Raw genomic sequence first — 25,057 nt, forward strand, 5'->3', positions numbered from 1 at the left:
AAGCCTCCTCTAGCACACAGGACCACACCCGGCTGCAGAAAGACACAGACACTGAGATCAGCTCTGGGAAGACTCAATTTAAAGGACTTGCACCAGCACTCAGGTGCCCACCTCCCTTGGAGTGCAGACCCAAAGTTATATTGTCTTGCGCAGAAAAATCTGCACAGTGCAAGTTCATAAAAATTCGCCCTCTCCCTCAATGTGAAGAGAGGTATTGACAACTTCTTCCCCACTCCCTCAAGTTAGAAATTTCACAAATTGGGTTTAATAATAAACTAAACAAATTTATTAACTATAAAAGGCAGATTATAAGGGATAGCAAACAGAACAAAGCAGATTACTGAGGCAAATAAAATAAAACATTCATACTAAGCTTAAGATCTTAAAGAGACTGGTTTCAAGAAGTAATTTGTCACCCTAAATTTTATTTTAGGCAAGTTGCAGAGTTTCTGTAGCTTAGAGTTCCAGTCATTTTTTCTTACAGACTGGAACTCTGTCTCAGTCTGGACTCACCCTTGCCTTTCCCCTCAGGTTAGTTCCTTTGTCCCTTCAGGTACTTTCAGCAGTCTTTCTTCTTGGGTAGACAATGGAGGAGAGTCAAGATTAACCCCCTCTCCAGCCATAAAAAGGCTTTACCTAAAGCAAGAAACCTTTGTTTGATCCCCATCCCCTACAGAGAAAAAGTACTAGCAGTGTCCAAGGTGGTATTATGTAGCTGGTTATCTTATCACCTGACCTGGTAGTGTCACAGCTATGTCCCAAGATGCCTCTCAGGAAGGAGAGAGATTAGTATCTTCACAGTCTTATTGTTTCTTCCTAATGGCCCATCAAGGCTGTGATGGCCAGGTGTCTGGTGGGTGTCTCGCAAATACACACCCAATTGCAACTGTTACATAGTCAATATTCCTAACTTTAGATACAGAAATGATACATGAATACAAATTGGATAATCATGTTCAGTAAATCACAACCTTTCCAGTGATACCTTCCAATGATGGCCATCTTGCATAAAATGCTTCTTAGTTATACATATCATAAACATATTTCTATGAAGACCATGGGGTGTAATGTCACACCACCTACCACTCCCCTGTGATTAGTTACCTTAATATCCATCACAAGAGCCTTTAGCAAGTCAACTACCTTAAAGCAAAGCAAAAAAAAAAAAATTTAAAAATTTAAAAAATTTAAATTTAAAATTTTAAAATTTAAAATTTAAAAGTGGTCCCATGCTATCCAGTGGGGAGGGAGGCCACTCTCCCTCACTGTGTCAGGCAACAGTAGATGGGCTCATGCCCCACTGGTTAGGACCAAGTAATCATCAGTCTATGGCTCTCAGCCTCCTGGCAGGGCACACAACAGTTAACAGTCTGGGCTCTGACCCCCTGGGGAGCACAAAGCAATAAGTAATTGTTAGTCCTAGTCATAGAATCATAGAATATCAGGGTTGGAAGGGACCTCAGGAGGCCATCTAGTCCAACCCCCTGCTCAAGGCAGGACCGATCCCCAATTAAATCATCCCAGCCAGGGCTTTGTCAAGCCTGATCTTAAAAACTTCTAAGGAAGGAGATTCCACCACCTTCCTAGGTAACGCATTCCAGTGTTTCACCACCCTTGTAGTGAAAAAGTTTTTCCTAATATCCAACCTAAATCTCCCCGACTGCAACTTGAGACCATTATGCCTTGTTCTGTCATCTGCTACCACTGAGAACAGTCTAGATCCATCCTCTTTGGAACTCCCTTTCAGGTAGTTGAAAGCAGCTATCAAATCCCCCCTCATTCTTCTCTTCCGTAGACTAAACATCCCCAGTTCCCTCAGCCTCTCCTTATAACTCATGTGTTCCAGTCCCCTAATCATTTTTGTTGCCCTCCACTGGACTCTTTCCAATTTTTCCACATCCTTCTTGTAGTGTGGGGCCCAAAACTGGACACAGTACTCCAGATGAGGCCTCACCAGTGTCGAATACAGGGGAACGATCACGTCCCTCGATCTGCTGGCAATGCCCCTTCTTATACATCCCAAAATGCCATTGGCCTTCTAGTCAGGAGAATCAGGACTCACAGCAAACAACGGTCTGTGGTTCTGGCCCTCTGAGTGGGGCAGAGCAATGAGCAGTTTTTAGCCCAAGCCTCCTGGCTAGGGCAGGCAGCAATGTAAGTCTATACAAGGCCTTCTGGCCTCAGGTGAGTAGGCTGCCACCCCAGGGGTGGGGCTGGTGGCAGGGGGATCCCGGCCCACCCTACTCCACCGGGTCCCAGCCCAGGGCCTTATTAGTGGAAGGTGGTCGCACCATGGGGTCAGCAGAGAAATCACCAAAACACGCTGCCTCACTTCCCGGCAGCACAACTGGACTGAAGTCTGGTTCCCCTGCGCTATTTCCTCCCCCACTTAGTTCGTGACGCTCCATCGAGCATGGGCTATGTGTTGCCACCGCAGTCGTGCAGTGGCCGCTTCAGCCACTCCTCGGTGCCCTCTGCTTCTTTGGTCACAGGGTGCTGGTCAGCTCAGCTGTTAGTCTGGGATCCTGTAGGGGTTGCAGCTCCCAGAAAGAGATATCTGCTCCCTCCAGTGCTCCAGAGCTCTCCTCTTATATTTCCTGTCCTCTCCCGGTACTTCCAGCTGGAGGATGGGGCACATTTGGCTCTCCCCATCAGAGGGAGGGGAGTGGTCCCTCACTATCCAGTCCAGAGGGAGGCCATTCTGCCTCACTACACTGTACTATACAATAGCTCTTATTGAATGTAGCTATACCAAAGGAAATGCAATACAGACAAAAATGAAGGACTGTAATGCTGCAATAAAGAAGAATGATAGCAGGAAGTATGTAGTAGCTTTTAAAAAACAAAAGTTCTTGTCAATATGAATTAATTTTATTGAACAATACACTAATGATTACAGTAACTTGTTCCCCTAAGGACTATTAGCAGTGTATTTGCTATTACTATCATTAGGCCTGTCTGGAATTGGTAGTCATTTTAAAGTAGGGATGAGGGCTATATTTTGGTCATTTAGTTGGGATAAATATTTTATTATACAAAATAATGTAACATTTTTAACTAATGTGAAATTCAGTTTTTGCAACATCAAATATATCTTTTACAACATTATACACAGGATTTAACTCCATATAAGTTGATCTCATATGTGCTTGTATATAAACACATACATTAACATGACATGCAAATTGTAACAAATTTCTTCTAAACAGGTAAGCTTCAGCTGGCCTAGAGTCAGAGATGGAAATACATCTCACAGATGGTTTCAGAGTAACAGCCGTGTTAATCTGTATTCGCAAAAAGAAAAGGAGTACTTGTGGCACCTTAGAGACTAACCAGTTTATTTGAGCATAAGCATCCAATGAAGTGAGGTGTAGCTTACAAAAGCTTATGCTCAAATAAATTGATTAGTCTCTAAGGTGCCACAAGTACTCCTCATCTCACAGATGAACTCTGAATACATGCTACCCTACTAATATGCTGAACAAGAACAAGTCTAGAGACACCCACACTTCCTGACAAAACTGAAATAACAAGATACACAAATAACGTATTTCCATTAGTTTATTTGTTAATTACGGTATACACATGGTTATTCATACATGTCTATCATTACTCTGATTGGGGTACATCTCTAAGTCAAAGTCACCAGGAATTTTATGCACACACAGGGCTTCCACACTTATGCCTTCCATTCTATTCTGCATTTGCTAGGTTGGCTTTCTGGACTTTGGCCACAGCTACGGAGGGCAGTTTTCCATTTTTTGTTTTAAAAAATTACGCTAGAGGTGAAGTTGGAAAATACGGTGCTTTATGTATATAGAGTTGCTGCTAAAAGAAAAGGATGGGGACAGGATTGGGTAGCCACTTTAACTCAGCACTGTTATGCAAGGAACAGGATTACTGTACCAAAGTTGAAATGTAAGAAGTAGGGGGCTACTGATAGGTCAGATACAGGTAGCTCTGAATTCTCAGCTTCACTACTTATTTTTTGACATCCACCCATGCTCCTTCTTATGAGGGAGGGAAACACTGGGAGAGAATTTCAGATGGACTTCTGGATAGATCAAACATATTAATTTAGAAAGGGTCCATATATATCAGGGGTTCTCAAACTAGGGGTCGTGACCTCAGAGAGGGTCGCAAGGTTATTACATGGGGGGTCGCGAACTGTTAGCCTCCACCCCCCAAAACCCTGCTTTACCTCCACCATTTATACTAGTGTAAATATAAAAAATGTATTTTTAATTTATGGGGGGGGGTCACACTCTGAGGTCTGCTGTTTGAAAGGGGTCACCAGTGCAAAAGTTTGAGAACCACTGATGTATATCTTATTGCCCTCCTGTCTGGAATGCAAAATGGAAGACAATAGGAAATATGTACAGTATCACAACTGATAAAAAGTATTAAATATCACCATATTGTCATAACTTAAAGTTTCAACAGAAAGTTTGGCTGAAAAGTTAGAAGTTCTATATAGGCAAAAGGTAGCTAACTCTACCCATAACTCATTCTAGATAGTGTCAGATGGCATCAGTCCCCTCAACATTTCTGGAGAAGTTGTCTAACCCTATCTTTACACAAAAAGAACAGCTTGGAGGGGAATGACCAAGAGGTAACTGTGACAGACTGTACCACTTTTACCAAATTATGATAAATTTTATTCAAAGTATGCCTTGTGAGGTATCATTTGAAAACTCATAATTTGTTGATCATTATTGTCCTGGTAAAATATGTGTGACAACATTGTATGTAGAGGTATGAGATTCTACTGTAGAATTCTGGATTCTACTAAGGCATATTCCAATTCTGGGGTAGCAGCCCAAACCAGTTCCTCAGAGACAACCATGCCTCAGCCAGTGTCCACAAAATCAGATGAACAATCACCTGGTTAAGTGGCCATTCTTTGACAGAAAGAGGTGTGTGAGCAATAAATTTACATCTTGGCAAACAGACTTGCTGCCGCCTAAGCCCCAGCTGGGGATGATTCTCAAAGAAGAGAAATGCTGTAAGGGAGAACAGAGGACACAAATCCTCCTTCCGTCAGCCTCTCTCTCTCTGCTCACGGCATCAATGACACATGAAGGAACACAGAACTGGGGGAGGGGTCCTGATTGAAGGAGTTCAGCCAGTAAAAGCATGTGATGAGAAAAACCTTTGCTTTGAATTCATTTAGCTCAGGGGTGGCCAACCTGTGGCTCCAGAGCCGCATGCGGCTCTTCAGACATTAATATGTGGCTCCTTCTATAGGCACCAACTCCGGGGCTGGAGCTATGGGCGCCAATTTTTCTATGTGCCAGGGGGGTGCTCACTGCTCAACCCCTGGCTCTGCCACAGGCCCTGCGCCCACCCCATCCCTTCCCGCCCCCTCCCCTGAACCTGCTCTGCCCTCGCTCCTCCCACTCCCCTCCCAAAGCCTCCTGCATGCCACAAAACAGCTGATCAAGAGATGCAGGAAGGGAGGGGGAAGTGCTGATCAGCGGGGCTGCCAATGGGTGGGAAGCAGTGGGAGCGGGGTGGGGGAAGCTGATGGTGGGCTGCTGATGTATTACTGTGGCTCTTTGGTAATGTACATGGGTAAATTCTGGCTCCTTATCAGGCTCAGGATGGTCACCCCTGATTTAGCTTGTAAAGTTAGGTATTCGTTTGTGTTTTGCCTTTTATTTCTTTCAGAGTAGCAGCCGTGTTAGTCTGTATCCACAAAAAAAGAAAAGGAGTACTTGTGGCACCTTAGAGACTAACCAATTCTGACTTTTATGCCTCATTACTTGTAATCACAATCTATCTTTCTGTAGTTTACAAACTTGTTTTATTGTTTTATATAAATCAGTGTGTTTGCGTTGAAACGTTTGGGAACTTCATTTGAGATGACAGGGTTTGTGCATATCATTTTCTATTAGTAAAATGACAGACTTTCTATGAGCTTATACTGCACAGAAGGAAAGAGCTGGGCAGTGCAAGATGCATATTTCTGGAGACAAGTCTAGAACGGAGAATTTGGTGGTGTCACTCTGCAATATAATTCAGGAGCGACTGGCTAGAGCACTCATCTCATTCAGCTGCAAGTGACTTTGCATGCTAGAGGCTGTGTGTGAATAGACCAGGAGTGGTTGTTTCCACAGCAAAGCAGTGTGAAAGGCACCCCAGGTTGAAGAACTGAGGGGACACAGCTGTTCAGCAGTCCAGACTGTACCCTAGGGAATGTCACAGTAACACACTATGCAGTTGAATTTTGTTTCCTTTTAATATTAATGGAAATGAGCTATATTAAATTCCTTTTAAAAACAATGGCCTGACTTTACTACAAGTGGAAGAGTTCACACCAGGATTCTGAATTTCTCAAATGTTTTTATCCTCAAATAAGATCCTACTATAGTGCTTAGTTCTATCAATGTATTCCCTTATTGATTGCTGAATCAGAGACCAAGATTACTTGCTTCTTCTAAGGGCTTCTCCAGATGGTGATGTAAATTTACACTCCAGCTTGCTGCACACTAAAATCGCTTTGTGGTAAGACTCTAGACTTGCTGATTTTTAAGGCCAGTGGGTACCATTAGATCATCTAGTCTGACTTCCTGGATAACACAGGCCAAAGAATTTCACCCAGTTAACCCTGTATTGAGCACAATAATTTGTTTGACTAAAACATCTTTCAGAAAGGCATCCACGCTGGATTTGAAGACATCAAGAGAGGAAGAATCTCCCACCTCCCTTGGTAGTTTGTTCCAATGGTTAATCACCCTCACTCTTAAAAATCGGTGCCTTTTTTCTAATTTGAATTTTTGTGTATAACTTTCAGCCATTGGTTCTTGTTGTGCATTTCTCCACTAGATTAAAGAGCTCTTTCGTACCCAGGATTTTCTCCCTCATACACTGTAATCAAATCATCTCACTCTTTTTGATAAGCTAAACAAATTGAGCTATTTAAGTCTCTCTCTGTAAGGCATGCTTTTCAGTTTCCAAAATCATTTTTGTGGCTCTTTACCCCCTTTCCAATTTTTCAAAACTGATCATAGTATTCCAGAATTGGTCTCACTACTGCCATATACAGAGGTAAAATCACCTCCCCACTCTACTCGCTACTTCCCTGTTTATACACCCATGGATCCTATTAGCCCTTTTTGCCACATCACATTGGGATTTCATGTTGAATTGCTTGTCCACTATGACCCCTAAATACTTTTCAGTCACTACTTTCCAGGAATACAGGCCCCCATTCTGCAGGTATGGCCTGCATTTCTTGTTCCAAAATGTATGGCCTGGCATTTGGCTGTGTTAAAATGCATTTGTTTGAATAGGTCTAGCTTACAAAATGATCCAGATTGCTTTGTATGACTGCCCTAACCTCATTAATTACCTCTCCACCAACCTTTGTGGCATCCACACATTTTATCAGCAGTGATTTTATATTTACTTCTGCATCATTGATGAAAAGCATCAGGCTAGTACTGAGCCCTGCAGAATCCCACCAGAAAACCCCACACCTGATGATGATTCACCACTGACAACTTCTTTCTGAGACCCATCTGTTAGCCAGTTCTTAATCCATTTAATATGTGCTTTACTGGTATTGCATAGTGATAATTTTAAAATCAGCGTTGCATAGTACTAATCAAAAGTCTAATATTACATCTATTATCTATATTACTCTTTGGTGGCTCCCTTTCAGTAACTGCGTTTTACTGACTGGATGCGCTGTCTGTGTTTTGCCTCTGTTCCTTCTGATCTTCCTCGCTTGGTCTTGTCAAGGGTGTAACGTATATGCCAGTTTCTAGGCTGCATGCTTCCACATGAACTTTCCCTTTTCTTCTTTTGCTGCCATGCAAGAGGTTTTTCTAAGGTACTTAAGTGGAGATTGTTCCATCTTCCGCCACAGCTATCTCATCGTTGTTCTCAGCCAGATCTACATCTTCCCTTTGTAATCCATTTTATAGAGGTCCTATTATTTCTCTGAGACTTCAGCTGGTGTCAGAGTCCCTCTACAACGCTGCTTTCCATTTCATACATACAAAATAATCCTTTGGTGCAGTGCTTCATTATTGCCCACCTTAGTACCAACAAAAAACAGTATATGGTCCAGCTGAGGATTCTTTTTTCTAGCAATACTCTCTCATCTGGTTGGAATCTTTCTGGGTCCGAGAACACTGCTATCTTTCCACCTCAGGACCTGGCCTGTAAGCTGCTCAACAGGGTCACTGGGCCCTGACTTCTGCATGGATCAGCTCAATCCACTTGCTGTTCTAGCAGCCTCCACACAAAGCTGGAACCTAATGCTCTGTTCTAAAAAGCCTGCCTTCCCCTCCACACGTACACAACACCCTGCCAATAGCATCTGTACTGTATTTAGCCTAAAAGCTTTCGGGAATAATTCTCTCAGGAATTTGCCCTAGTCATCTTGTGTTTACAGAACCACTTATATAAAAGAATACAAAAAGGAGTATATGGTACTGGTGGGATCTCCCACACACAAATATCTGTAAACTTCACATTTGGCCATTTCATTCACTGTAAAAATGAGTGTGTCCTCAAAAGAAACAGGAAACACAAATCATCAATTCTTCAAAACAAGGGCTGCAGCAACCTTGTGAGAGCCCATCAGCAGACAAATACACACCTGATTGCAAGGATTATGACACAGATGTGCACATCACACTGTCCTTCCGCTGCCCAGATGCACCTGTTCCCGAGAGGCTGATTTTAACTTAGACAGGACCCTGGGTCAGATTTGCACACAAATAATCAAACAGGATTTCAACATTTGCAGCCCTCATTTTAGAGAGATGATAGCTTTCCTGTATCAAGGACCATAACGAGAAGCACAAGTGTGTGTAGGACAGAAGAGATGGGAATGGTGACAAAATTGAGACTTCTCAATGGTAGTATCCCTTTAAAGTTTTCTGGACTATGTTTTTCAATCCCTCTTTGCTAACATGAACAGCCTGTCACAGCAGAATTTTAAGGTGGTATACATCTTAACTATGGAAGCTCTAAAGGGAGAGGAGAGGAGAAAGCTGTACAACATCACAGTCAGCCTACAGCTAGTTGTATAAATAGCGCTAAATGATTGTCTTTTTGTACAAAAACAGACCACTTTCCAATATGCCTACACCGATGACCACATCACGTAAAAGAGCAGGAATACCATCACTGATACATCGTGCATAGGAAGCTAGCAATCTTTGGCAGAGGTTTCTCCAAAAGCTAACAATTTGCTATGGTGCTGCAGTAGTTTTCTCCACTTCTCTGGTTTCTTTCATGGCGGCACTGAAGTGCCGCTTCCCATCTAAATACAACATTGACTCTGAAATGACAGGAACAAAGAAAAGAGATAAGAGTGTTTTTAAAAAAATTGTCACTTTAAAAATTCAGCCTCTAGAGTGTACTGGGCACTACACAGAAGACCAAGTTTGAGACGCAATATGAAATACATTTGTATAGAATAAATACAGTTTAGTATGAAGGGGCATTTTGTGTTACTCTACCAGTAGTAGTAGTCTATTAAAAATTAAGTATGCTCCACCAGCAGACAGAAAATAGGTCTTTCCCTTCCAAGAACAAAGTTTTAATGAGATGCATTAAAACTGCCACTTACCACCATATGTTTTTGGGACAATCTGTGGTACCTCTCCTTCTGACATAAAAGTGAAATGGAAGACATTGGTTGTCTTGTGCTCTCTGGTATCTGAATCATAAACCTCGCTGTGTACTCTAATCTGGATATAGTTTTTTTCTGTAAAACAAACCTAGACAGAACAGTGGACACAGTTATTATATTATCGTTTACACTAAAGAAAGGGGACAAGATGGAAGAAGAATTAATTCCACGGCTTGACATTGAAAGTCAGTTTCTCTTTCCTAACTCATTGTTCATTGCCAATGATTGAGAATGAAGACATCAAGCTAAATAAGCTTTAAGGCTGTTTGAAAAGAGGCCAACTCCTACCTGTGCAGAAAGCAGTAATAGGGATCCAATCTCAACTGGTCTTTGAAACATGATATCGTCTACAGCTACTACATAAGGTCTGGAACCTCTGGCAGAGGGGGGGAAGAAAAGGCACTTTGTATTCAAGAGCAGCTACTTGTCTCTGCACAAGTTGAAACAATTTCAATTATTTTTAATGCAAAATTTATCTGAAACTGAGCCACATAAATATAAAAACCAATAAGAATTGCTAAAGAATATTGCCAGGGTGCCAAGAAGAAAACAAATATCCTGAGGGAATGCCAGCATAAAGGTGATGATACATGTACTCCTGCCGCAGTACTGGCTCCCATCCTCTTCTACTACACCTCATACTCTAGCAACATTATGTACGAGAGTCAAAACACAATTTTCTCCCTCTTTTGGTTTGTCTAGTCCTCTTCACTCAGGCCTCACTCCTTCAAAGGCTTACACACGTGCTTAACTTTCAGAATATGTGTAGTCCCAGAGACTTCAACAGGGCTGCTTATGTGCTTAAAGTTGGGAAGTGTTTGCAAGATCAGGGACCTAGTCAAGTTTTTAAAGAGTAAGTGGCTGTAAGGTAAAGTTCATAAGCCATTCATCAAATCACAGATGTAACAAGATGTAGTACCTACAAGAACCCATATTAGACATTTTTAGCCAGTGTGTGTATCTCCAAGAGTTAGTGATAGTAGCACAGAAAGGCACTTTAAAAATAAAACCAAATTCCATCAGTTACATATTTTCCCAGAAACAGATTGTAAAATCTGAGCTCCAGGACTCTGGTATGCAAGTTTAGAGTTATTAGTGACAATGAAAGGTGTGTTCTGACCCTGATTAAGCTAAAGTTACAGCGGTTACTGATGTGCCCTGCTGTTAGAATAGCCATTCAAACATCAAACCCTTTTCTATCCCAACTATACATATTTTCCATTGACTGCTGAACTCTTACTTTGTTGGTCGGTTTCCCCCTACCCTATTAACAAAACACACAAAATGTTCTGGATTACACAAATACTGAAAACCTGAAACTCACCCATAGCTGCAGGCAATAGCCCATCCCAGCTCAAATGCTTTTCTCATGAGAAACCCCCCAAAGATTCTATTGAAAATGTTCCGTGCCTGCATTTAGAAACACAAAGCAAACTGGCAACAATATGCATGTACTCACACAACACAGTGGTAAAGCCTGTCAGATTCATCTTTCTTCTTGGTTATGGAATTATACATAGCTCCTATAATGAGTATTTGGCAGCTGTACAGCACAATTAAAATATATACAGAAGTCTAAATGACTCAGCGTGCTTACTTCTTAAGAGCTCACCTCATCCAAAACAAAATCAAAAAACAAAAACAAAAAAAACTGCGGTCAGCCCATCTTAAACACTCTCTGCAGAATCTGTCAGGTGTTTTCACTTCTGTATTTGTACTACTGGAATTGTACATTTGCTAAGCCCTACAGGTAAACTTTGTAACTTTAGGGCAGTGGCTCCGAAACTTATTCCACCGCTTGTGCAGGTAAAGCCCCTGGTGGGCCGGGCCGGTTTGTTTACCTGCCGCGTCTGCAGGTTCAGCCAATCACGGCTCCCACTGGCTGCGGTTTGCTGCTCCAGGCCAATGGGAGCTGCTGGAAGCGGTGCAGGCCAAGGGACGTACTGGCCGCCGCTTCCCGCAGCCCCCATTGGCCAGGCACAGCGAACCGCGACCAGTGGGAGCCACGATTGGCCGAACCTGCAGACGCGGCTGATAAACAAACTGGCCCGGCCCACCAGGGGCTTTCCCTGCACAAGCAGCAGAACAAGTTTGGGAAACACTACTTTAGGGTTTGCATTGCACAAATCTGTAAGCCTAGTTGGTATATTCAAATGCTAATTTAAAAAGAATCTTCTTCATGGCAGACAAAAGCTGTTAAAACAATATGAACTGTTCAGTCAAAATCTTGTGCTCTCAAATTAGACTAACTAGGGTTCCTACCTTTCTAATGGGTGGTAATCAGACCCCTGAGGCCCCGTCCCATGCTCCGCCTCTTCCCCCAGATAAAAAACCCCCAGATATCAGGGCTTGTTAAATAGCATGCAGATATACAAGCCGAAACCCAGACTGTCTGGGTGAAAACTGGATGGGTGGCAACCCTAAGACTAACACTGATGGATACTGTCTCTTGATTAATACCCATTACTCGCAGATGTCTGGGGAGGAATTTCTTTACTAAGATATCTCTTCTGATAAATCAAAAGAAATGCTAAAAGTCTTACATTTAGAACTATATTTAAACATCAGAGAAAAAAAACAAAAAAGCCCTAGTTAAATGTCTTAGATCCGGCAACCTTAAAGATGATTCATAACTCATTCATTATGATTTTTGTAACACATTAGTATTCCTTCAAATACCTGAGGATGGCAGATCTCCAAGCCCTTAAGTTTTGCATCTTCCATCCATACTGAATTGGGTGGTAGCACACGACTCCGAAAACTTACAGTCCTGTAGAAACAAGGGATTTTAGACAATACACTCAATATCCAGCTTTAACGGTGCTCAACAAGCTACAACAGCAAAAATAGAAAAACCCTTTGTGTGTGCACACACCAAGCAAGCCAGGATTCAAATGGAAACAATGGAAGTGCTAGTAACGTAGTTTCTGACAGACTTCAAAAACCACTACTTGATTAATGCAAGTGTCTAGTCTAAGTTCCCGATCCTTCAAACACGTATGCTCATATTTAACTTTAAGTGGATCATTTCAGTGGGACTGTTCACATGAGTAAAGTTAGGCTCTGATGCTCAAAATATTTATGCATGTGCCTAAGGGGGAACCATTGCTCTTAAGACCATAAAAACCTCTCAAGTCCCCTGACCTGAAGTGTTTAACTAGCAAAAAACCCCAGCCAACCAAAAATCCATTCTACACTCCCTAAGCAAGTCCTTCACCTTTTTATTAGGGCAGTGGTTTTCAACCTGTGGTCTGCGGATCCCTGGGGATCTGCAGACTATACGATTTCCAAAGGGGTCCCCACCTACATTCAAAATTTTTAGGGGTCTGCAAATGAAAAAAGGTTGAAAACCACTGTATTAGAGTATAGAAGATGCAAGTTTCCAGATGAATTAATCACAGACACATAGTTTAAGATTTGCAAATTTGTCTAGGGGATTTACACATACATCTGCTAATTTTAAATGGAAGATATGTCTAAATCAACTAAGTAGCCTTGAAAATTTCAGCCATGTAACAACTAATTTTAAGAGACATACATTGTGAATTATTGGAATAAATAAGAGCTCTGCTAATGTTATTTCTATAGACATTACAGAATTTTCTTGTGTACTGTTATTCCTGCTTTGTATTAATAAAGTTAGTTCAAGAATGGCTCTGTGTGAGTGCACGTGTCTAACTCTACTGCTGTTCCTTCAGAAAGCTTAAAGATATCATGCAGATAGAGGGATTTTTAAAAAAACTAAAAATACAAATGGTAATAAAATGTTTCCCTTACCCTTTTTTGTCCTTCCCTTTCCTCCTTTCTCTCACTTCACTTTCTGTATCTTACTTTGACTTTCCTGCTGTCTTTCCTGATTCTCTTTTCACTTCAGATTAAAAATATTACTAATTGTACAAGAATTATATTTTCAGCTTTCTTTTCCCTCTATTATCATCACTTCACTTCTTAATCTTTTCTAATTCTGCCACTTTTCAGATTATTTGCCCCATCACATTTTTTTAAATCTTTCACTCTGGTTTTCTTGTCTATAACTCATAACCTCTCTGTATCTCTATTTCCCAGACCCCTCATAATCTGTAAAATTAGTATGCTAAGCAGTAAGTCTCACAGGGTGCCAGAATTTATGTTTACAACACACTGTGAGAATCTTGGATCAGCAGGTGCAAAATATTATTATGGCCAAGGAACACCTCTTCCCTTTAGAAGTCTAGCCAGTTATTAAGGCAATGCCAATGCAATAGCTCCAACAGCCCATTAGGGGGTTAAATTCCTTCTTGTGGTTAAGCATGACTATCCCTTTTTTTAAGATTATTCAATCCTGCTTTCTCAGAAGCCATCTACTGTAACCTTGTTGTTTTATTCTTGACTGCAGCTGCTGCATAGCATTAGCTTTCTTGGATAGCACAAAATTCATTCGGGAACATAAATGGTATATCAGCACATTGATGGTGCTTTGTGCCTTTATCCCAGTACAGGAGACAGCATCCAAGTGTTTAAGTGATGGGATAGGAAAGCAAAAAGTATCTGCATTCCTTCTACAACTGTGCATTCAACTGCCACATTACCGTCCCTTCTTGCAAGTTATTAGTTCTTCGCCTACTTGCCTTGTGTCCAGTGTATTAAGGAATATATTATGAACAGTGGTTCTTTCTTCTGCAGTGGGAGCCATTTTCAGTAAGGATGCAGTGCTGAAATCAACCCTCCTTATCTTGTTCACTAAAGAAAAAAAATGCATTGAGCACAAAGATAGCAGAACATCACTTGGTTTTCAATTGCTTTACAAAGGGGTCAACTCCTCTCTCCATTTTAAAATTCATCACCAGATTAAGTGATTTTTGTATTCACAGTCAGACTATTATCAGAAATTTGCTTTTAATATTTGTCTGCATTAAAGAAAAAAATATAGGGTGTAATCTGCCCCACTGAAGTCAATAGGAGTTTTGCAATTAACTTCTCTGGGGCTAGGATTTTACCCATACATTTTATTTAAGTGCTTTATTTTGAAATGCTCACTTAGCTGGTGTGCCAACAGAATTTGTTGGTCTTTTAAACATAGCAATGTACTGCAGACTCATTATTCACATACTAGGATATTCATTTAACCACTACAGACTGATTCATACTAAAAAATGCAAAGGAACTGAATAGTGTGTGTGACATTTCTACTTTTTGTATAGTTGGCAGTATATATCTATATATACACTCTAAATATTTACTGAAGATAGGGTAGAACTTTGGGGGAAAAGGAGCTTTTAAGAGGCTTCTGGTACTTCATTTGTGTACCCTTTTAAAAATAAACAAAACAGGGGACTTTAAAAAACACGATGTAATGAGGCTTTTGCAAGGATCTGTGCCTTATACTTTTTTTTTTAAAGTTGGTTTTATCATGACAAGTTCCAAGGGTCCTGATACTGCAACCCATCCCTCTTATCTCCTTCAATAGCATTTCTATGGTTCAGTTAATTAGCTGCTCATGCATTTGGATTTCCCCACAAACTCGTGTGGTTACTGTGTATACAGTACAAAGAACCAAATTTATGAGGACATGAATTATGATGAAACCAGTTATGGCAGCCCACAATTTTCAGATTTTAACTTAGCTAGCTATCTGAACTCAGTAGAGCAGTTTTGAACTCCTCTAAAACAAGGTATTTTTGAAGCAAACTTTAATTAAATAAAAAAAGTCACCAAGGGTGAGTCAGAAAATGAAAAATCAGTCATACATAGTACATGCTGCCACAAACCCCAAAGATTTACCATGCACATACAGAAAGCTAACAATGACTTCCTCTCTATCTTATGTCTTGTGCAGTGAAATATACTTAGAATATAAAGGAACAGTCCAACAACTAGTCATTTTGGTTGCCTCTGGTTTTGGATGCCCAAGTTGAGATATATGAAAGAGCTCTATTTTCAGAAGGTGATGAGCACCCAGTTGTTGAAAATCAGGCCCCTCTAAAGTGTCAAATTGGTAGTACAAAGATTAAAGCACTGAAAATTGAAATCAATGGGATTTACGTGCACACTTAATGTTAAGCATGTGCTTAAATGCTGTCCTGAATAGGGGCTTTAATGGATAAGATATTATGTGATTCAATTTAGATAGTATAGCCCTCGGTGTGCCACAGTCCAAATATGAAGACAAGATGCAGCAGTTCAGGAAGTATGATTTATTTAATTAACATATATACAGTTTCCTTACTCTCACTTAGTTATTCAGCACTTCTGATGTACTACAATAGCATATAAAAATTGATATGACTAGATATGATCTAAAACAAAACCCTGTATCTGAGGTAAGTTGAGGGGGAAAATGTTTCAAAATCCAGATTCAAAATTCATGGTTTGGACTCATCTCCAGGTATGAGCAGTTGTGTGAGGTGGAATAAAATTTGATCTTAAATAAATTAAGAGCAACTCTTGCTAGTAGAATTTCTGAACTCCGCTCTCTCTCGGTTACTGAAATGAATCTATACAGAGTTTCCCACTACCATAAAGTATACATGAAGTATTACATACATTCTCCTTTCCTGAAGATTTCTTCCTCCTCTGGGCCCTCAGGAGTTAATGGATTGACAAATGCTGGCCTATGGATATGAATTATTTTTAAAGTGATATGCTTTAGAAAAAATTGTCATGTAAATGCACAGGGGGAAAGATCAATAGACATTCCTTCATCATTCCTTCGTTCACAAACAATCTAAGAGAGAAAGACATAGCTTTATCACAGATAAGATGACATCTAAAGAAATAAATAAGTTTCATAGGATGGCTGGTGACACCGAAAGGTCACCCATCGGCTCTATTGCTCAGCCGATCTCAGACTGTTAACAGTTCTCTAGTACAATTAAAAATGAGTCTTCATAGCATTTATACTTCTTAAAAAGTTAAATGATTACCAAAATTTTCATATAAGAGATTACAGCAGATTGAAACCATTTAGAAGTACAGTAAATTCAAGCTGTGATCTAGGATTGTCTAATAATTGTCTAAATAGTTGTCTAAAATAATGAAATGAAAGAACTTGAAAAAACCTGTAGCAAGCCTTCAGCCATAATTTATTCATTTCAGCAGTGGCCTTATCAGCAACCAAAAGCTGTTTACCACACATACAGCTTATCAAATAAGAACATAAGAAGCTGCCTACAGTCCAGTTCATTTGTTTATTGTGCTGCATAAATCTACAATGCCTAATTATATAGATCAAATTAACATACAAAACTTTTGCATAGCAAGATGACTGTTTACTCTTCGGAGCCCTCCCTCTCCGTAATTTGGAGAAGTTACTTCTGCTCTTAAATTGTTAAATTATGTTCAGACTGGATACAAAAAGATACATATATGCTATGTTTGCATCATGCTACACTGCTGAGGCAGCTTCTCTCTGTTCCCCAGATTTGCTAACTTTCCAAGCATGCTGCAAAATCCAGGTTTTCTCTTTCTGTTCTCTTACTACAGAGGAGGGAGCTGGGCTGAGGTGGTCTTTTTATATTATTTTGTATATTTTATTTTTTGGAATAGTTACCCAGATCTGAGGTTAGGAAGGATGGTACAGTGACTGGAGAACTAGCCGAGAACCTGGATTGCCCATGGCCAATTCCTACTCTGCCACAGCCATCCTCTTTGATCTCAGTAAAGTTACTTACTCTCTCTGTATATCACTTTCCTGTCTGTAAAATGGGAATAATAGCACTTCCTACCACTCAGGGGTGTTGTTAGGATAAATACATTAAAAACTGTAAGGTGTTCAGATACTACAGCAACAGGACCCATTTAAGTACCTAGGATAGATACATTATAAACTTGAAGAAATAAACATGTGACCATATTACTATGTCAAGGACATGGAATTATTTTAATCACAAAAATATTTTTTTATCATTATGCACACAAGAAGTTGTTAAACCTATTATGAATAGAAAGATTTACGATTTTTGAAAATTGCAAATTAAACAGGGAAGAGATAGAGGTTTTAGTTAAGCCTCCCACAGCAATGCTAGTGTACTAAAAGCCAAAAGAGAAAATGATCAGTTTGTTTGTTTTAAATGACCAAGCAAAATAATATGTGGGAAGTAAAACCAGCAAGATGGGGAAACGTAAATTAGAATTTTAAAATTCCTTCAGAATCATTAACAGTCCCAGTTATTAGTTACACAAGTTTTGGGTTGAGAGAGTCCTCTAAGGAACTCCCAGCATTTTCAGTACGGTATTAAAATTATATTTGTGAGTGACCATTTACAAGTTGGGTATCAGCCCTTCCCTCCCTTGATACAGGGACCAATTAATTCTCATGGTTACAGTAGATTCCTGGTGGACTTTTCCTTCTGGCATGTTAATCAGGTCTATTGTTTAAATTCAGGAAAACACCATTTCTAGAAATGGGTCAAATGCCAATTATAGTTTGAAAACCACCAACAGTACTTGGTGTACAGTTCTAAGACACTAACTGTAGACCTCCTCTCCCTCAAGCTCTCCCCAAAAGAACCTGAAAATATACTGTCTATTTCCTAACCAAAAAAAAGGCAAGTATATGATTTACTTATAACTGAAGCACATATAAAAGTTAGAGCATTTGCCACTTTCCAACAACAACAATCTAGATTATGTGGTTTTCCCAGTTTCCCATACAGATAAATTACCTCTTGTTTTCTGGATCACGGGCCACCATGACAAAGGTTGCATCTAACACAGGGCTGTAAGTATCATCATGTAACTAAAACAGAATAAATAAAACCAGTTTTAAACTCTACAAAAGTGACGTTGTTTAACAGGCCACCCAGTTCATACTAATCATACAATTAAGGTGTTGTTTGCTTTCACATTTCACCCCTTTCCAGTTCTCTTGCAATGGACCTAAGACAAGAGAAGTGCTCAACATAATATTCTATTTCAGCAGAACTGCAATGCAACTATTCAGCAATGATACAGGTCATACAATTAGTATAAAATGGCAATAACTCTAGTTACCAATTAGTTCCCACTTCCATTCCCAAACAACCCCATGGAAAAATACCACAACAACAATCCATTATCACTGCAGACTACCTGATGCCAGCACAGAGAGAAATGACACATTTAGCAACAGATAATCCCTTGTGCACTAACAGTTCAACAGTACAGACATTAGTTTTTAAGAGGTAAACTGGATCAAAACTGGGTTTTTTGTGTTTGTTTTTCTGATGTGTAGGATGTATTTTGAACAATTCAATTGCCACATTAGTATTTTGTAATGGAGCTGGACAAATTAATTGTGAATAATACATCATATTCATTGGCAGCTTTTCATTGAATGGTTACTAATAAATAATTTTTCCATTATTTAGTCAGGTATATTTTTTGTAGACTAAGTGTACTCCAATTAAAGTATCTTATTTCAACACCGTTTCCAGTGACGTTCATGTATTATCTGTCTTACAATGCTAAAAAGTCAAGTTATTTTACACACTAGAAGATATCAACACAATACCTTAGAAAATTGGTCTGAAAGCAACAAGATGACATTCAATAAAGGCAAGTGCAAAGTACTACATTTAGGAAGAAGGGGAGGAAAAAATCAAATCACAGCTACAAAAAGGGGAATAATTGGCCAGGCAGTGGTGCTGCTGAAAATTTGTAATGGGTTTGTAATGTATCACAAAATTAATACAAGTCAACATTGTGATGCACTTACAAAAAAGGCTAATATCGTTCTGGGGTGTATTAATGGGAATGTCATATATAAAACATGGAAGGTAACTGTACCCGTCTACTTGGCACTGTGAGGACTACGGTGTCCAGTTTTGGGCACCACACTTTAAGAAAGACGTGGAGAGAATAGCAGAGCAATAAAAATGATAAGGTTTACAAAACCTGGCCTCTGAGGAATGGTTAGAAAACTAGGCATGTTTAGTCTTCAGAAAAGAAGACAGAGGGGTGGGACCTGCTAATGGTTTTCAAATATGCTAAGGGCTGTCACCCACATAGACTCAGAGGCTTCAAGGCCAGAGGGAACCACCAGAATCATCCAGCTGGACCTCCTGCACATTGCAGGCCACAACCTCACCCACCCCTTACTGAGGTAGGCCCATAACCTCTGACTGAGTTACTGAAGTCCTTAAATCTTGATTTAAAGACTTCAAATTACATAGGATCCACCATTTCCGCTAGTTCAAACCAGCGACTTATCCCTGCCCAACACTGCAGAGGAGACAAAAAAAACCCCACAGTCTCTGACCTGGGAAAAAATTTCCTTCTGGCCCTAAATATGGAGAGCTGTTAAACCCTGAGCAGACAGACAAGATCCACTGGCCAGACACCTAGGAAAGAATTCTCTGTAGTAACTCAGAGCTCTCCCCCTCCAGAGTCCCATCTCCGGACACTGGAGATATTTGCTAACAGCAGTAGTGGATGGGCCATAGGCCATTGTAGGCAATCTCATTATACCATCCCCTCCATAAACCTACCAATCTTAGTCTTAAAACAAGTTAGGATTTTTGCCCTACTACTCCCCTTGGAATGCTATTCCAGAACATCACTCCTCTAATAGTTAGAAACCATGATGGCTGGTTTATATCCCTTTGTTCTTGTGCCAACATTGGCCCTTAACTTAAATAACTACTCTCCCTTCCTGGGCTGTTACAAAGAGGATGGAAATCAATTGTTCTCCATGTCCACTGAAGGTAGGACAAGTAGTAATGGGCTTAATCTGAAGCAAGATCTCAGGGATAACTTTCTAACTATAAGGTAGTTAAGCTCTGGAATAGGCTTCTAAGGGAGATTGTGGAATTCCCATTATTGGAGTTTTTTAAGAATGGGTTAGACAAAACACCTGTCAGGGATGGTCTAGGTTTACTCGGTCCTGCCCCAATGCAGGGCGCTGGACTAGATCACCTGATGAAGTCCCTTCCAGCCCTAAATTTTTATGAAATCCCATTTCAATATCAATTCTAAACTCTGGCATTCTCATCTGGGTATCTTTTAAAATAAAGAAGAAAACATTTCCAGAAAGCAAGGAGGATTCCTTTGTTGGAGGAGAAAAGAAGGGCTTACGGCCTGCCATGTTGCATTAGACCAAATGTCCATCCTGTCTCCAACAGTACCAGATACTTCAGCGGAAGATATAAAATACCTACTATAAACAATTATCCTTTGGTGAGGAGAGAACAGGGAAATATATTCTTAATCTCTGACCACTGGTAGTCATTTAGATTCTGAAGCACAGGGGTTGGTAGCCCTTCTTAAACAGATGATACCCTCAGTGTAATGTAGGTTTCTAATGTTATCACTCAAAATTCCTTCTGAGGTGTCCAAGGTATCTTGGGAGACATGAAGGGAGTTTTCCACTATAGAAGAAATAGAAGTCACTGAGCCCCAACCTGAAACATGTGCATCTTCACTTCCATTGAGGTCTTCCCAACCCAAGAAACATTTCCAGTGAATTTGATATCACAATCTGGGTATATGACCTTCTTGCACAAATCTAGAATATACATGACAATGTGTTAGAACAAGATAACTGAAGTTTAATATTTAAAAAGCAAGGATTCTCCTAGGCCACTTCACACAGAGTATGCAGCACAAAGTGGCCTTAAAATACAGCTAGAGATGACCAGTCAATATTGTACCCAGGGCAGGGCAACTCTCTGCTGGTGGAGGCAGCTCAACCAGCTTCTATACCAGCCACCCCTCCTAACACCAGTATAAGGGGAAGAAGCAGGTGAAGGCAGCACACAGAAGGAAGCAGCATGCCCGGCTACAGTAAAGTTCCACTACACACCATCCTCCACTGGTGTAACGGTCTTTCCCTGTATCCCCAAAACTGGCTCCCTGCAGACAAACCTAAAATACAGCTCTGATGTGGTAAAGAATGAGGGCCACAGTGTTTCCTGTTCACACAGCAAATTTATTTTGGTACTAAATCAAGATTAGTTCTGGTTTAGAATCATCAGCAATGGACTCACACACTGTTGGTGTCACTTTTCAGTAAGACGGCAGCAGGTCATCGTAATTGCCAATTGCAATTAATCCTTTTTTAAAAATGGTTTAATAGATTATATATACAGTGAAAAGGGAAGAACTCCGCTCTATTCCTGGCTCTCCTGTTAGGCTGCTGGGTGACCCTGGGCAAGTCACTTCACCTCTCTGTCCCTCAGTTTCCCCATCTGTTCAATGAAGATAATGATATGGACATTTATAAAGCAGTTTGAGATCTACAGATGAAAAGTGCTATATAAGAGCTAAGTTATTATTTTTAAGTACCATTAGTGTACTGGGTTACATACTGTACAAAATCAAAGCTGAGTCACACTGCCATAAGCCTCCTTCTTGGAAGACAAGCAACTCTGGCCTGTCAATATCTACAAGACTGACTTGACTGACGCAAAATTGAATACAGAAACGTGTGAAACATGAAATATTCACTTTTTTGGAAGGAAAGGCATCAGAAAAGGCAGAATAGTATCTAAGAAAAAATGCAACATATCAGAATTAGCAACAAATGATTTCATGTAAACAAAGGAGAAAGATATCAGTTTCTGCTGGAGATAAGCAGTTAATTACTAAGTGTTCATAGAATAGACCATCATTTTTTAGTTGATCAAATGACCACTTACCAATTTTATCCACCAGGGCTGTAACAATTGACAAAGGAGATCTCTGAGAAGCTTCATGTTTGGTGTGAGTGTAACAAATGAGAACTGTGGAGAGATCAAAGAGGTAGTCAGTTATCTGTTCTCCATATATTTTAAAAGGGATTTTAAAGAGTGGAACAAGCTTCACAATGTAGCCATCGTGATACAAAATGTAGTGCACATGTACAGTTCAAACAAAACTGAGGACAAACAAGATTACATCCTGAAGGGTTAATGACTAAAGTAACTTAATCTGCTTACAAAACTTTATCCACCAGAGCAAGTTAATTTGGTCTGATCATTCAAGTATACCCACTCCTTAGATCAATTTCACATTGCACTGGATCATTTTATGTGTTTATACTGTTTTGACTTGATGGAGATTTTTGTAACTGAGGGTATGCATACACTGCAAATAAAAAAGTTGGTTCTTAACACAGGTTAGTTAAAATAGCAGTAACTCAGGTTAGCAGCTTGAGTTCATCCCCAGGCTCCCCTATAGGCTTTAATTCAAGCTCCTAACCCAACTTAAAAGCCAAGTTGCCACATCTTCACTGCTACTGTAACCTGAGACAGCTAACCCACGTTAAGAACACACCCTTTTTTGCTGTACAGACATACCCTAAACATATTTGTTTGCACTTTATGTGGGGATCAACGGAAAAGGAGTACTGAACTTAAAGAGAAGTATCTCTACCTTCCCAGAAAATGTGAGAGAGAACATGTACAATCTTCACCTGCTTCTTCCACAAAGTCTGTCAAGAACACCACACCACTGAAAAATCTTGAAGTTATTAGTCATGGTATAAGCATGGTCAGCAAAGATCTGGTGATATAAGGACTGTCACTCTCAGATGACAAATAACAGTTTGGCAGGCCCTCAGAGCTTATTGGCAGGATTCATAGTCAGGGGACATTGAAAAAACAACATACTAAACATTATCATCAACAAAACAAATCCCAAAGGTATGTAGTCTCCATGCAAGATCAAGTGCCACCCAGACTGATCTCTAATTAGGCCCATAAGATAAACTGGCTGGATATTCAGTTTATGTCCATCAGTAGTGAACTTATTGCACCTCTAAAGCTTTGGGTGCCATAGTGATTGACAGCCATGTAAGCCGCATTCCTTGGTACATATGCTTTGTAATTTGTTGGTCTTCCATCCTAATAACATGTCTGAACTAAGAAAACAGTCAAAACTGAACCAGTGTTAATGGAGGTGATTGCTGGGTTCAGCTACAAATATCCTCATTGCTAATATTGTCCTGATGCTTACCATGGAGCTGTTGATGAAGACTAGACTCAAAAACAACAAATCTGGTGCTCTTCAGCCTTCATCACCACCTATGTGTCCCTGCTGTACCACAGGGTATAATCATGGTTCGACAGAGCAATAATTTTGCAGCAAGCTCTTCAGAAGCCACTGAAGGGCCTGGAACATGATGCCAGCTACTTGTATATGAGCATCCACATCTTTGAAGCATCCCCCAGCACTGTTTATGATGCTTCCCTAGTTTTTGACAGTTGCTACCTGCTCGATATCCCACCCAGACAGGTTAATACTGAGCAGCTTGTAATCTGGAGTTGGAGCTGCTTAATGGTACTGGTCAGGGACTTAGACCATTGCGCACTGCTTCTTGCTTCTACACTCCTTTGTTCTCAGGCTGACCTGATGGATTGCTCCAGCAAAGGGTGGCTGTTCTACTTATATGCCTGATGGGCATTGCAGGGTTGGTGAGTAATTAATGAGTGACTTATCGGAGTGCGATTCCTTACTGGCTGTGGACATCTTACCAAGGCCAACAACGAAGCTGCAGATAATTTTTACCAGCAACAGAGTGCAACTCTTAATGAAACTCCACGAAAACATGTTCTCATGACCCCAGGCAACTTTAATGGGAAGACAGGAAAGTTTAACAACACCAGGGAAATACGCTCAGGAAATTTGGTATAGGGGAGAAGAACAGAAGGGGCAGCAGAACAGAATGGGCAGCAACGGCTGGAATCTGCAGCTGCCAATGACATGGTGGTTGCTGACTCACTCTTCTGCCACCTAAAGATTCACAAGCAAACCTGGTCCAACCGGATGGTTTCACTAGGACTATTATTGATCGTGTCCTCATTAACAAACTTTGGTGGCCAATGGTCATGGACGTAAGAGTTTGCAGAAGTGCCAAACTTCGCACTGACCTCAATAACAGCCAGTTAACGTGCTGAAAATAGTCTAATTCAACTCAAAGCTCTCACTAGAACTAAGCTTTCACACAGCTTTCTATTCTGAACTGCTCAAGGCCATCAAAATATTAGTGATACTCATTCACCTGATGAAGAGTGGCATGGTTTCAAAACATTACGTCTTCACATGAAAATTGGTTCCCACAGCTATGAATATTTCATAATTAGGTATATGACCTTCATGAACCAAAACCTTTATACGCTGGGCAGAATGAATACAAATACAGCAGTTGTCTGGTATCATTTTGAGTGCAAATATGTTCCCACACTTCTATCAGCAACAAACCACCTCTTTCAGCTGCAAAGCAAAAGATTAGGATCTCAATGTCTTTAAATGCTCCACATGTGGCTCTTCAGAAGTTAATATGCAGCTCCTTGTATAGGCACCGACTCCAGGGCTGGAGCTACGGATGTCAACTTTCCAATGTGCTGGGGGGTGCTCACTGCTCGAGCCCTGGCTCTGCCACAGGCCCTGCCCCCACTCCACCCCTTCCTACCCCTCCCCTGAGCTTGCTATACCCTCACTCCTCCCCCTCCCCGAGCCTCCTGCATACCA

General features: G+C 40.5%; 1 protein-coding gene across 10 annotated transcripts in view; it reads right to left on the bottom strand.

The window, feature by feature from the left end:
• Positions 1–3,543: 3,543 nt before the first annotated feature.
• ACOT9 (acyl-CoA thioesterase 9) overlaps positions 3,544–25,057 on the bottom strand; it is a 40,928-nt gene continuing 19,414 nt past the window's right edge. For 8 of the 10 annotated variants that reach the window (XM_077816793.1, XM_077816738.1, XM_077816730.1 and 5 more), the window contains 10 exons: positions 22,246–22,329; positions 21,010–21,113; positions 18,295–18,368; positions 16,175–16,242; positions 14,260–14,371; positions 12,332–12,422; positions 10,977–11,062; positions 9,941–10,028; positions 9,590–9,740; positions 3,544–9,298 (listed from right to left, as the gene is read on the bottom strand). In XM_077816793.1, the coding sequence (XP_077672919.1) occupies positions 9,210–9,298; positions 9,590–9,740; positions 9,941–10,028; positions 10,977–11,062; positions 12,332–12,422; positions 14,260–14,371; positions 16,175–16,242; positions 18,295–18,368; positions 21,010–21,113; positions 22,246–22,329 (947 nt within the window). In that variant the 3' untranslated portion in view covers positions 3,544–9,209. The remainder of the gene's footprint in view (positions 9,299–9,589; positions 9,741–9,940; positions 10,029–10,976; positions 11,063–12,331; positions 12,423–14,259; positions 14,372–16,174; positions 16,243–18,294; positions 18,369–21,009; positions 21,114–22,245; positions 22,330–25,057) is intronic. The other 2 variants (XM_077816774.1, XM_077816784.1) reach the window with 2 other exon arrangements.

The sequence above is a fragment of the Eretmochelys imbricata genome, chromosome 1 (genome assembly GCF_965152235.1).
Source record: "Eretmochelys imbricata isolate rEreImb1 chromosome 1, rEreImb1.hap1, whole genome shotgun sequence".
In the NCBI taxonomy this organism is placed as follows: domain Eukaryota; kingdom Metazoa; phylum Chordata; order Testudines; family Cheloniidae; genus Eretmochelys; species Eretmochelys imbricata.